This window comes from Blennius ocellaris, assembly GCF_963422515.1.
Source record: "Blennius ocellaris genome assembly, chromosome: 16".
NCBI lineage: Eukaryota > Metazoa > Chordata > Actinopteri > Blenniiformes > Blenniidae > Blennius > Blennius ocellaris.
In genome coordinates, this window is record NC_137665.1 from 11,744,936 (window position 1) to 11,757,642 (window position 12,707).

Sequence of the window (12,707 nt, forward strand, 5' to 3'; positions counted from 1 at the left end):
GGTGAGACTGTCTTGGATACTGTCGCGAATAACAGAAACCATTTTGCAGCCAGCAGCTCATAAACAAAATTAACCGAATGGGTAACCTGATGTCAATTTCTCACATACTTTCTCACGACTCCATTGATGCCGGTGCATGCCAGTGCTTGTTAATGCATTTGCGTGTGTGTCAAAACAAATGGTATTTCATTGAACTGAGTCGCGTTGTATTTATGTGCGTGCATGCTGTGGTTACATGTGGTTATGTGTGTGTGTGAGTGTGTATGTGTGTGTGTGAGGGTTCCAAAATAACGGAGAGCAGGATATAAAAAAAAATAAATAAAAAATCCTGATTGTTTCTGAGGGATTATCCTTCACAATGCACAGCTTTATCAGAGAGCCTGGATCGCTGTAACAAGACACGCTCGCCCCGAGTTTGGCCAGCCAAATACTTAGACTTACTCCACCAGCAAATCACAGGAGGGGAGAAAGAAATGAAGACGGCAGAGGAAAGAAACGCTGGGGGGAAAGGAGAGCAAAGAGCAGGGAGAGGACTGAGGAATGGAGTGAGAGGGAAAGTGGGAGAGAAAACAGAGGGGAAAAGGGGGGGGGGGGTGATCTAAACAGAGAAATGCAGAAGTTGAACAAGTTTAACTAGAGGCCATGCTTCAAACAGAGAGGTTTGTTTTCTGACAGAGATCCCTCTCAGGAGATTGAACTGGAAAATAGATTATAGTAACCGAGGCAAGTTGCGCAACATCTGTATCAGCATGTGAAAAAAAAAAAGAAGAGTTGCATCAAACTATACCGGGCCGTGGCTTTATGTTGCAGCCTCACTTTGCTTTGTATCAGGACGTCGATAGGCTCCCAGGCGGGGACCGGTCTGGAAGCACAAATCTCTCAGATATTGAATGTTTGGCACTGTGGAGGAGAGGTGTTCCTGATTGGATTGTTTTATTTGCCTCCTTTTATAAGACTTTCTCAGCAGGATCGGGTTGCTGTGCCCAGACTCACCAAGCTGTGGTTTTGAAAGGAGAGAGAACATTGACATTAGAAGTGGCTTTAAACTTTGTGCACGAAGGGGGGGTGGGGGGGGGGGGGGGGTTCGGATGTGTCGGGGCTGTGCATTGTATAACGAGAGGCCCACGTCCGTGTGTTCATGCACTGCTATGACAGCTCCACTGCGCGCACCCGTGAAGGATATTTGCTCCGACATGCTGATTTACGTTAACTAGGTGTTCATTGTTGTGACCTGATGTAACATCATGGCATGCCTGGGTGCCATATGTATTCCAGGATGCACTGACACGTCGCTACACCGTTCGTGTGTTTGTGTTCCTCAGTAAGTGCGTCATTATGTGCGAGTATTAATGTGTTTCCTGGCAGTGCAGCCGTGTCCCTTTGTGATATCAAACCTGTGCCAGTGGGGGTTTCAGGCTTCACACTGAGCAAACTGGACACTCTCAGCACGAGTTGACACTCTCTAAACTCACCTCTCCTTTTGGTCCTGCACTCAGATTGAGGGATTATGAATATTAGCATTTTATTTGAAAGCACCCCTACTGACTCAGTGCTCTCTCGCGTTCGACTTTAGGTTTCTGAGGAATATCCGTAACGCTATCAAAATCTCTCAGATCCAGCTCTTGGCTTGTGTAACGTGACTGGAATTTTTTTTTAAATAATCTATAGAAAATCCTCCCGGTCGGGGTGTGAACATGATATTGTTTTTATAGAAGGAGTCGCTGCTGGTCTGTATATATTGTTTTGATTGCGGTCCACTTTCTGCTGGGTGTATTTTGAAACCGTCGTGGCGCTATGCAAACTCAAGCCAAACAGGGTACTGAGCAGCACTATTGTTTCAGACCTACTCAGGATTCTTGTGATGTTGCTTTGCCTTTGCTTTGACTCCACAACTCACTCACCCCAAATGGTGAACCCCGTTTTTGTTTCAAACTTTGGTACATATTATTCATGAAATACTCACCTCCTCCTTTTTTTTTTTTTTTTGTTTAGTTTTTTCTTCGACAAGAAACTTTGAGCCAAAACTGTAGTGTCCTCCTTCACATGCACAGAGAACAAAGGGTTGCTGGAATGATGGCGAGACAGGAAGAGAGCTGTTTATCTCTCATCACTGCTCTTATGAATGAAACAGGAGAGCTGGCACACTTGAAGAGACGCCTCAAAAACAACAGAATTGTAATTATTTGGGCAGATGCTCTTTTTCAAACGTCTTGTATTTGACGCATGCTGATGCTTGGGTGGAGTTAAAGGAGTCATCGGACATGTACTGTATATTCCTGACCATACAGGCTTTTTTTAGCCTATTCGCTTTCCTCTGTTTATGCAGTGCCGGGGAGGAATGGCAGGATATCCAAGCATCCTACTGTTACTTGATATCTGTGGAAAATACATCAGATGATTGAAAAAGTCCACATCCACCCCCCCCCCCCCCCCCCCCCCCCCACCCCAAGAGGCCTGAACTAAATGTATTTACCTACAAGTTGATTCATGCCTGTTGCTAATCCTGTCATTTCCATTCTTCATGTGATCAAGAAGAATGTCCGAGCAGCTCGTCACCCCCCACGCAGGTTATTCAGTCTCAATCTCAAGCCATCGCGATAAACGTGAAGGAAACACCTCTTTGCTCGCAGTGCGGGTGGATTGCGGCCACGAGGGAGGGATGGACGATGGCTGGAGTGGAGAGAGCGGGAGAGACAGATAGGGACCCCGGCTGACTCGCACAGAATATGGTCTGTTTTTTCTCGCTGGACCAGAGAAGATGCAGTGTAAATGAAGCGTTGCTGCACTGTAGTGGCTTGTGCTTTGTCTTTGCGCTGTGTTTGTGTGTATGTATTTGTGTGAAGGGGAACTGACAAAGGGGCTTTTTGAGCGCTCGGAGGCCTCGGTCCTCTCATGGTTATGATGTCGGGAAGACGGCCATCCCCGGTCCAGAAACCTATTAAATCTGTTCAGCTGTTGTACACCCACCAGGGTTTTAAACACATCCCGTCTCTGCACAGAGTCCTTGTCTTCATTTATTTTGATTGGAATGATGTTTCTGTCTCCTCCCATCTGTCACATGTTTCTGACCTTTGACAAGGGCCTCCTCTTGTGTTTGCCGGGCCTCACTGCAAATGTAATAGTGGCGGCGGTTGCGTCACATTACGACTGCTGCAGTCCAACAACTGAAGCAAGAGGGTTTTAAAAGTTATAGAAATAATTTATGACCGGGGATGATATGGAATGACGTCCTGGCACCGTTCCATATATTTTACGGCTGAGTGCTCCAGGTGAAACCACTATAAGCAGTTTATCAAAGGGCAGACTTTCATAATCTCAGTGGAAGTCGGTGTTACATTGAGGAGTGGAGAACATTTGTGAAGCGATCTACTTATATGATATGTGACTACATTAAAAACCTGACAAGAAGGCAAGCTGATGGATACAACTAAAAAAGATATTCCATGCCGAGGTGAAAGGCTCCCGCCCCTACCCCCCCCCCCCCCCCCCCCCCTTACCCCCCCCCCCCCCCCCCCCCCCCCCTTTATATGCCAAGCACTTCCTGGTCTCTTCACTTCCTTATTTAAGAAAAGTTCCCGGGTTACTTCGACAAAATGATCAATCAAATCTGTGTTATAGCAGCAATGATCACTTTCTGCTTTGGACAGCAATTAAGTAAGTGATGTTGTAGGATGGTTACATATTTATTCATGGTTTGTTTGTTGTTTTTTCTGTCCTTTATGATTCTGTATCGTGACTGTGCTCAGTGCCATTTCATTTTGGTTAACCTGCCTGTCGGTTCAGAACTTTTACTGGGAATCTAAACTCGAGTTAATAACACTGATTATTTCGGCTTTCTCCCAGGTTGCACTGAAAAAAAGTTTTCTTGCGAAGACATCAAGGGTGTCCAGGGATTCCACTACAAATATGACTGTCCTAATGACAGTAACTTTGCTGTCAGTTCAAATGAGGTATTTCCATTTGCTTTTAACTCTGTAGTTGTCCATATTGCGTTCAGAAAAACAGTTGAAGTGGTGTGTTTGAGGGAAAGTAAATTCATGATGTACTTACATTTTTTTCCCTTGACAGATTGTGCTTGCAACTAAAGACTGGGGTGAACTTGTTCCTCACTTTTCAAATGCCACAGTGGTCAACTGCACCAACAAATCAATCATCTTAAAAAACTGCTCCGACATCAAAATAGACTGCTCATTTATATCTGTGAGTGTTTTTGTCTCCTCACTGTTTGTGAAATGTTTGAAATGTCTGACAACATGAACTCATCATAAACTTTTGCTTTTTAGAAAGAAAACAAGACTGTTCAGAAATGTGAGAACATCAAAATTTCCAGTAAGGCAATGAATTGTGTCAACTAATATACTCTGTATATATGTGTATGTGTTTCGATTAAATGCTTAATATAAGCTTTATATCTCGTTTTACTTTTAAACAGATGAAACAACAAAGGAACCAGCAAGGAACACCGCAGACAAAACAACATATTGTAATTTGAAAGCTTGTAATTATTAACTTCAGGCTGAATACCTGGATCCCAATATAATATTATAAGTGAGTTGATAACTCAACTTAAAACTTCATGCTAACTTGTTGCATTTTTTTCCTGTTTTGAAGTGACTGTCGGTGTGATTTTCTGTGTCGGTTTCCTGTTTGTCATTGGGATACTTGGGATACTTGGGATCAAGTATTTCTCTTGGAGAAAGGACCCGGGGTGAGATTTGTCTTGTGTATTCCCTGTCACTCTTACATAATTTTTTTTTTTTTTAATATTTTGATACTGGCAGTTGAGGTTGGTGGTGTACGTGTGTGTGTGTGTGTGTGTGTGTGTGTGTGTGTGTGTGTGTGTGTGTGTGTGTGCGCGTGCATGCATATGCCTATGCGTTTTTATTTGGATTTTTATAGTTTGTGAAGCACTTTGTGCTTCAACCATTGTATGAAAAAGACTATATAAATAAAGTTTTATTTGATTTGATTTTGAGTGCAATTCACACATTTACATACAGATGCTCTTACATAGATTCTAACTTGCATGTGATTTGTTTTTTTTCTTTGTCAGGAATCAGGATGATCATAGTTTTTGCAGTTATCTGTCGCAATTCCATTTCATCCAAAGATTGAGGAGCAGGTTTGTCTTACATTTACAATAATCTACATTTAAGCAGCTGGGCAAAGTTTATTAAATCAGCTTCAGGGCAAAGATAAATAAAAGGTAGGAAAATAGTGACTCTTGCTGAGGAAAAACCTGGTCTGAAGTCCTTCAACTCCATCTTTATAAACGTGATCTTAATGTTCCTAAATGAGACAAAGCATCTGCAGGACGTCCATACACATCCATTTCTGAATCAATCCTATTTGGTCTGTTTTTGTCTGCTTTATGAATACCTTCTCCGAAGGTTAGCTAGGGATCAGAAGTCCTTTGTTTAGTACTGCTTTATCCAAATTTTCAAAGATGAAAATGACTAAAAATTTGAAATAATGATGTTATTTCATTAGACTCATCATTAGATTAACTCATTCAGATTAAATTCTTGTTGCATTTAAGTCCAGGAGGTGATGGAAGGGGCACATCATCAAGTTTTTACACATTTTGTCTTTGTTATTACAAGTATTACAGCACTGCTTATCTCTCTATCAGGAATCCTGGTGGAAGTGGTGGAAATGATGCACAAGGAGACATCCCCCTTGAAAGGTGAGGTTTTCACTCACAACAGGCCATCCACTCTGACCTCTTACAAGTGTGCTTGGCAGACAAAGTGTATGTGTCTGGATGTGTGTGCGTCTTTCATAACAATAGGAGGTCTAGACTGTAATCGGCTAAAAGCTACCTTTGTCTCCTCAGTATTGATTCCCAGTCCGATGGCAACACTCCTCAACCCCTTAGTCTGGACAGCGGTTTGAGCAACGGGAGAATTGTGCCAACTGCACCGTGAGGACGAGAATTGTTTTCTTTCTCTTCTGCCTGCAGTCAGTTTTCATTTAAAGCTTGAGCTCAAGTACCACATTACCTGGACAGGCAGTGGATGAGATTTTGTAACAGATCCTGTGGCATTTTTCGCTATTGTGTTTATTTTGCAGTGACAACATGACAGTCTACACCGTGAATGAAACCTCTTCTCATCAATCTGCAAAAGGGTGAGTTTGTGGCACCGGAGAGACTGCAAGAGTTTATTATTTATGATTAGTGTGTTTGCTTTATTCCATTTTTTGTACTTTACATATTATTGTTATTATTATTATTATTGTTATTGTTATTATCATTAACAACAATCATAATCATATTAATAATAATAATAATAATAATAATAATACATATTCTTAATGGGCACTTCAGCAGCTGTGCATCATAATGAAGTCCATATTTGATTTTAAGTCAAACCAGAAGCTTTTATCATCCATTGAGTTTTCCCGATGACAAATTAATGTTAAATCAAAAAAAAAATTTCACGGTGAAATAATGACACATTGCACTACTTATACTGTTGATAAAATGACATTAAGTACTCACCCTGTGGTTTCATCTGTGTGGCTGCAACTCAACATGATTATGAGAATGTCTCTCTCTTTTTTTTCTTTTCAGGAGAGCCAATAGTGGGTGGACTGCTGGCGACCACGATGCTGAAGATCATGAGAATGAAAGACGGTCACTGCTGCACACTGATGGGTGAGACTGGCTCTTCCTCTCTCACTGCACTCAGAGCTGCGATCAAAGACAAACGCATGTCACCTCACAGATTCTCCTTTACACTGTTTAATTTCGCTGCTACTCGGCCGGCTGTCGAGAGAACCTCGACAAACACACCTCAACACCCCAAATCTGACCTGACGGGTTGGTCTGAATATCAGAACATCTGCTGAAATGGGAGCAGAAGCCACGCTTCACAGCAACCACACAACTCTTCATTTCTCGATTCCTTCTTGTTTCTGTCTGCAGAGCGACCATCCAAACTTCTGACATGACAAGTGAAGCTGTAGCTTCGGTGAACGAGCCTGGCCAACATGGCAGATGCTCCCCTGCACCGGTAAGGCAAAAGACGATCTTGTGTTCCTCAGTATATATTGCTTTTTGTTGCTTTTCTATAATTGAGCAATTTTGCTTTTAGGAGTTTGACGCGGAGTCACCGACCGACGTGGAAGCAACAACTGACGTGGAGTCAACAACCAACAACAACGAAGATAAAAACGAGATATAAATCTATAAATAATAAATCTATCACATCTATAAATAGATAAAAACATATTCAATATTTTAAAATATAATAATAATACTAATACTAAAACTATTACTACTTATACTGATCATATTTTCTCTCCCAGTATGTGGATATTTTACTGGCATATCTTTGGGATCAAGTCTAATGTTTGATGATCATATTTTATGGAAATGCATCTGTACGTTTGAAGGTCTATATGTTTGCCATGTTATGGACGGGTGAACAGTCCAGTGGTAGTACAGTGGTATTGAAGATGAATAGAAGTTTTTAAAAGCTCAAAATGCAGGACATTGCTTTTATGTTGCTTTTCAGCTGCCTGGCATTTTGTCAAAGATAATTCAATACACTTGGCTTGTTATATTTAAATGGCTTTTAAATGTAACATTTCACCACATCGTTGCCTTACCATAAAGAAAAATAATGAACGTGGCTGCCACTTTCCACACTGCAAGTTGTCAAAGACGAGACATGCCATAAAAGGTTCCACATGCACAGCTGGGAGATTATTTTATGCTATAGAATATATAATGTATTTGTGTATTATAGCTGATATGAATAATATGAAATAGATCATATATTAAATAATGCTTTTTTTATTTTATTGCAAAGTCAGGTTGAATATAATACAAGGATGTTGTAAATAGAACAGATTGATCTAATTTTTTTGTCAATGTCATTATAGTTGTTATCTTGTTTTTTTTTGCTGTTTTTTTTCCAATAAGTTGTCCAATATGGTGATTAGCTTCTAAGTTTAGAGTAATCAAAATGTTCACTGCCTGCTTAGAGAGGTGAAGCTCTTAAACGTGCCACACAGCGTATTTCAACCTCTTACCAACAGGGGGCAGTAAATACCCATGAGTCCCTCATGAAGGCGCATAATTACCCTGCCTATTAGCTTTGTTAGAGATGCAAATGCAATTAATGTGCATTTAGTGCGGACTGCAAATGCTTTCTGGATCTACAAAATATAGATTCTTTGAACACATTGAATTTCCATCATCAATCACTGAGGGTGGGATTAAAAAAAAAAAAAAAATCATCACTGAATGTATCAAAGCTCCCTTAAAATAGTGTTGATTGACTATTGTTGGGTTTTTCTGTGCAGTGCCAGTGTGCGTTTCCTTGTATACTGCTCTGATTTATTAATCAACTAATAAAAGAACATTGGATACTTTAATCATGACTTGGTTCTTTAAGTGGTAAATACAGCACCTTGCAGCACTTAAAAGATTGGTTGCCCCTGTGGCTTGATGTATGATAGTAATTACAGTAACACACAAACACACGGGGGCTCGGAGTGAACTTAATACATCTCTATTCCCTATCTTTTGGGATCTGCTGACAGTTTCTGTGAGTCTTGGTTGCTCAATGTCTGCCTCTATTTTAGGCTTCCCGAAATGTGCATTGACCTTGAAAAAGCCTCTTTTTACCTCTCAGATGGACTGAGTGCCAGTAAGTGAGTGTAGCTGGGGTTAGAGACTTCGTAGCTCACGTTTGATTTGTGAGTGTGTGAAAGTGTTGCTGGAGCGCTGGTGAAAAGAGGGTGATTGAATGGTCAAGGCCTCGGAGCCTTCCCACTAGGGGAGTCTCACTGAAAGGACATAAGCAATGCAGGGGCCGGGCAGATGGTACATAGGTAGGGGGTTGGTCAACGCATGTCGTCATACAGCATACAGCATGAAGGGACAAATGTAGCTCGATGGGTAAGGAAAAGATGCAAAGAAGCCTGTAATTAAGGATGAATATGCTATGCTCCGATGCACACAATAATTGCATATTGGTTAATTAGTTACCTATCACACTTCAGGATTATGAGCAATCAGGAAGCAAAACTCAGTGGGAACCAAGAACTGATCACACGTCAGGGATAAAAGGGCTTAGAGGGAGTTATAGCAGACGGGCCGCAATAACCCAGACACTTGTGTGTGTCATCCCCAAATGATGTTGCTGATCACAATGTTTATGCGTTCTCTGGAGTGTGCTAAAGGTCGCGTACCGTCGCATGCAGCTGTGGCTTTACAACAGCTTCAAGCGAACAGTGTTGCATTCAGAAGTCTGTAATCTATACTTGCACCGGAGTTATTAAAAGATTACATCAGGGATCACACTACACCGTATGATTAATTAACCTTGACTGATGCTTTGTAAAGCCGGATCCAGCTGAGCCGGTATGCCCACCGGTCTGCATGTGCACATACATAAGATGGCCAAAGCACCACTGTGGCTTAGTATAACTGACTCAGGCTCACTGTGGTGAAACAAAGCCCGGCTTGCTCCACAGTCGTAGCACCGGCTCTCTCATCCCTCCTTCTGGCTGTGGAGGGCTTTTTTTTTTCTTGCCTTTGATCACATTGCAAAGTATGCTTTGAATACAGACTGGTGTTTGACAAAATCATCATCCCAACCACCAGGTCAAATCTGCATATGCATACCGTGTGGTTCAAAGGGGAGCTGACTCAGGAAGGGGCTGGGTGGCTTTGGCTTCTGTCCCTCACTTCACAGGGCAATGAAGTGAGCAGCACAATACTGTTGCGACCTGCAGGATAGGACATGAATAAAACATAGCCGCTGTATTAGTGTTTAAAGACCTCGTTTCCTTCGCAGTCTGAATTGTGAGCTATGTATATTGAAGTTTATGCATATGGAACAGCAGAATATTAGTCATAATTTGTGTATGTGTGGTTACCCTTTTAACACACTGGCACATGCACAAGTACACAAGCAGCTATGCTATACATCAGTGTGCCAACCATATACGCACGCACACACACCACAGTTTGGCCCTTTCAAGACACTCCCAGAGAAACCCTCAAGCATGAATAGTGTATATTTTCAATAGTCTTTTTTTATTATTATTAATATGTGCTGATACAAGGTCGCTTTGACCTGCAATGCTGCAATGATGGAAACACCCACAGAAAATCATCCCCTTTGGCCCAGACAGCTGTCAAAGCAATGACTGTGTGGGGGGAAAAAAAACCAAATCAGTCAAATAAACAGCATTTCTGAACGAAAACAGAAACCATACCCAAAGTGTTGCGTTTACTTCAATTTACAAATATCTCAGCAGCACATGATAAATGATCCGTTTCATAGAAAAATCACAGTCGCACATTATCAGTGCTCCTCCTGCCATTCACCCTTTTATACCAGACCACTAGCCCCTTGTTCCCATGATTTAAAGCATTTAATACTGTCCAGATTCTACTGTGCTGAGCTAATTAGCGGATACAGATAATTACCAGATACTCCGAATATTCCCATCCACTCCTGTTGTAGCCAAGAAGTCTGCTGAAAGTCACAGGGTGTGTGGGATTGCATTTTGCAGACTTGTCACGCCGACAGAGGAAGATCACTTGAACCAAGGAAGGGAACGCGTCGCACTCAGAGACACACTGCACCCAGAGGAAGAAAACTCCTATCTGATTCAAGCTGCTTTACGTGAATGAACATAGCAGATCAATCCCAATCTTCACTTCTAAAACAACAAAATCTGTTTGATGATGTGTATTTTCATCACTGTGTCAAAAGATATGTTTCGACTTTGAGCGTTAGGATCTCTATGAAAATAAGCATTGCAACGTTTGTCTTTATAGAATACCAAAAAATATAAAGCTCCAGTGATGTTGGCCTCACCCTGCGCATCCAAGCTGGTCCCGAACTGTGTGTGAATCTCATAACTGTACATATGAATAATAACAATGATAAAACTAGCAAACAGAAGTCATGTGGATGAGAAATCAATAACAAAATAGTACAGCTTTAACGCTGTCTATATTTGCTTTAAACATCTCTTCAGGAAATCGATGTCACATTTGCTGGCATTTTACAATCGTGTGTCAAGTAGCTGATGCGACAGTGGCTTCATTTCACAGTTTTTATTAAAGGAAGTATCCATTACACCAAAACAACAATCGCATCCCCCTCACTTCCTTTACAAGTAGGCCGGATATTTATGAATGAACCTGGGCTCTTACAAGCCAGCTTGATCAACTTAAGCCATAAAATGATAACTTATAGTCTGCAAACCACCAACGGAAAGCCATGAAGCAGCACATTCATCTTCTTATCTGCAGGCACTCCTGCACAGCCCTTCTTGCCGACCGTCCTCCCTCCCTCGCTGCTTGCAGCTATGTGTTTGTGACACCCGTGACATCTCTACTGATGCTGTCCCCGCTCTGTCCACTCTTGGCTGGTCTTTGCAGACATAATGACCCTATGCTCCCCCGCTGCCGCTGAACTCTCACCAGTATCCTGGCCCCCCCTTTTCTAAACTGCCCTCCTGGTGCGATACCGTCCACACAAAAATGTCTATATGCGAAAGGGTCAGCGCCGAGCAAACAGGCTGAAAGCATGCTGGGACCACTGTCTAATGATAGACCGGACAATGCCACAGCTCACTCTCCACTGACACTGAGCCACGGGGATCAAACAGTACCGTGTCAAAGGTTGGGCATCATACCTTTTAAACAACTTCCCACATAATCACTAAGCACACCCATGCCAGGCTGGCCACTGGGACGGAAGGGAAGCTGTGTTAAGCGTTTGCAAATAGAGACTGAAAGCAGGAGATTGAGGGTGAGTTCACGGCAGTAAATTAATACCCACGGTGTTATTATTGTAATCAGAGGTTTGGAGGGCTTTGAATGGTGGAGAAACTCCCATTGTGCAAGCCTTTGTCCAACAGCGTGGGCCGCGGACCTTCTACTGTATAATCACTATCATTTACCACAGCACAGCCCTCCTCTGTTTATTGCGATATTAATCTGGGATAAACAAAGCTTTTGACAAAGCAAATTAACACTCTGGAAGAAGTGCTGCACTAATGGAGTCCACTGAGATTGATATTAAAAAGTGGATGAGTTGAAAGAGGAGGAATAAAAAGGAATGGGAGGTGCTGGAAAAAAAAAAAAGAAGTAGCGGGCCCAAGGTGACGCACGTTCTTCCTCTCATGGGGAGTGTCTGTCTAAACAGTGTTGCTCCCCGGGGCGAGACTCGGCAGAGCACTGGAGATCAGCATCAGCAAGTTATGTCCAATACAATGAGGGACGGATGGAGCTAATGATGATGGTGATGAGAACAATGAGGGAAGAGATGATGATGGCCATCTTGAATTTCCCATTAACCCTTCCACCCTGGGGTGAATTGTTTTATCTCCACTTCTGCTTGTTAAAATACATTCAGTTGTCCTCGGTTGACCAGCGAGTGCTACCTCGGTATGGTGCCATGCTACTGAGCCATCGCTGGTCTGACACTGTGGCACAGCGGGATTCATGTGCAAATCATCTTTTCATTTGCAAATGCGGAGTTTCCAAGTTCAGCCGAGAAAACCGAGTCATGTACCATCCATCCAGTATTGCACATGCACATGCCCTATGTCTCATGTGATATTAGCAGGGCTTTCCGTCTGAGCCTCATCGCACTCCTCAGCCCGTACAATGTTACTTAAGCAAGTGATTAGAATAACAAGAAGAAATGGTGGCAAATCCTTGTAATCCT

At 42.3% G+C, this 12,707-nt stretch overlaps 1 protein-coding gene across 1 annotated transcript; it reads left to right on the top strand.

Annotated features, from left to right (window-relative positions):
- Positions 1-642: 642 nt before the first annotated feature.
- On the top strand, positions 643-8,273 carry LOC308141743 (uncharacterized protein; the record flags this gene model as incomplete). The annotated part of the gene is made up of 13 exons (XM_080511956.1): positions 643-659; positions 1,574-1,631; positions 4,069-4,200; positions 4,284-4,329; positions 4,433-4,483; positions 4,612-4,708; positions 5,054-5,122; positions 5,633-5,686; positions 5,837-5,923; positions 6,073-6,129; positions 6,575-6,658; positions 6,929-7,016; positions 7,098-8,273. 13 exons carry the CDS (start codon positions 643-645, stop codon positions 7,185-7,187), a joined length of 930 nt encoding a protein of 309 aa, XP_080368082.1. The 3' UTR covers positions 7,188-8,273.
- Between the last annotated feature and the right edge of the window lie 4,434 nt (positions 8,274-12,707).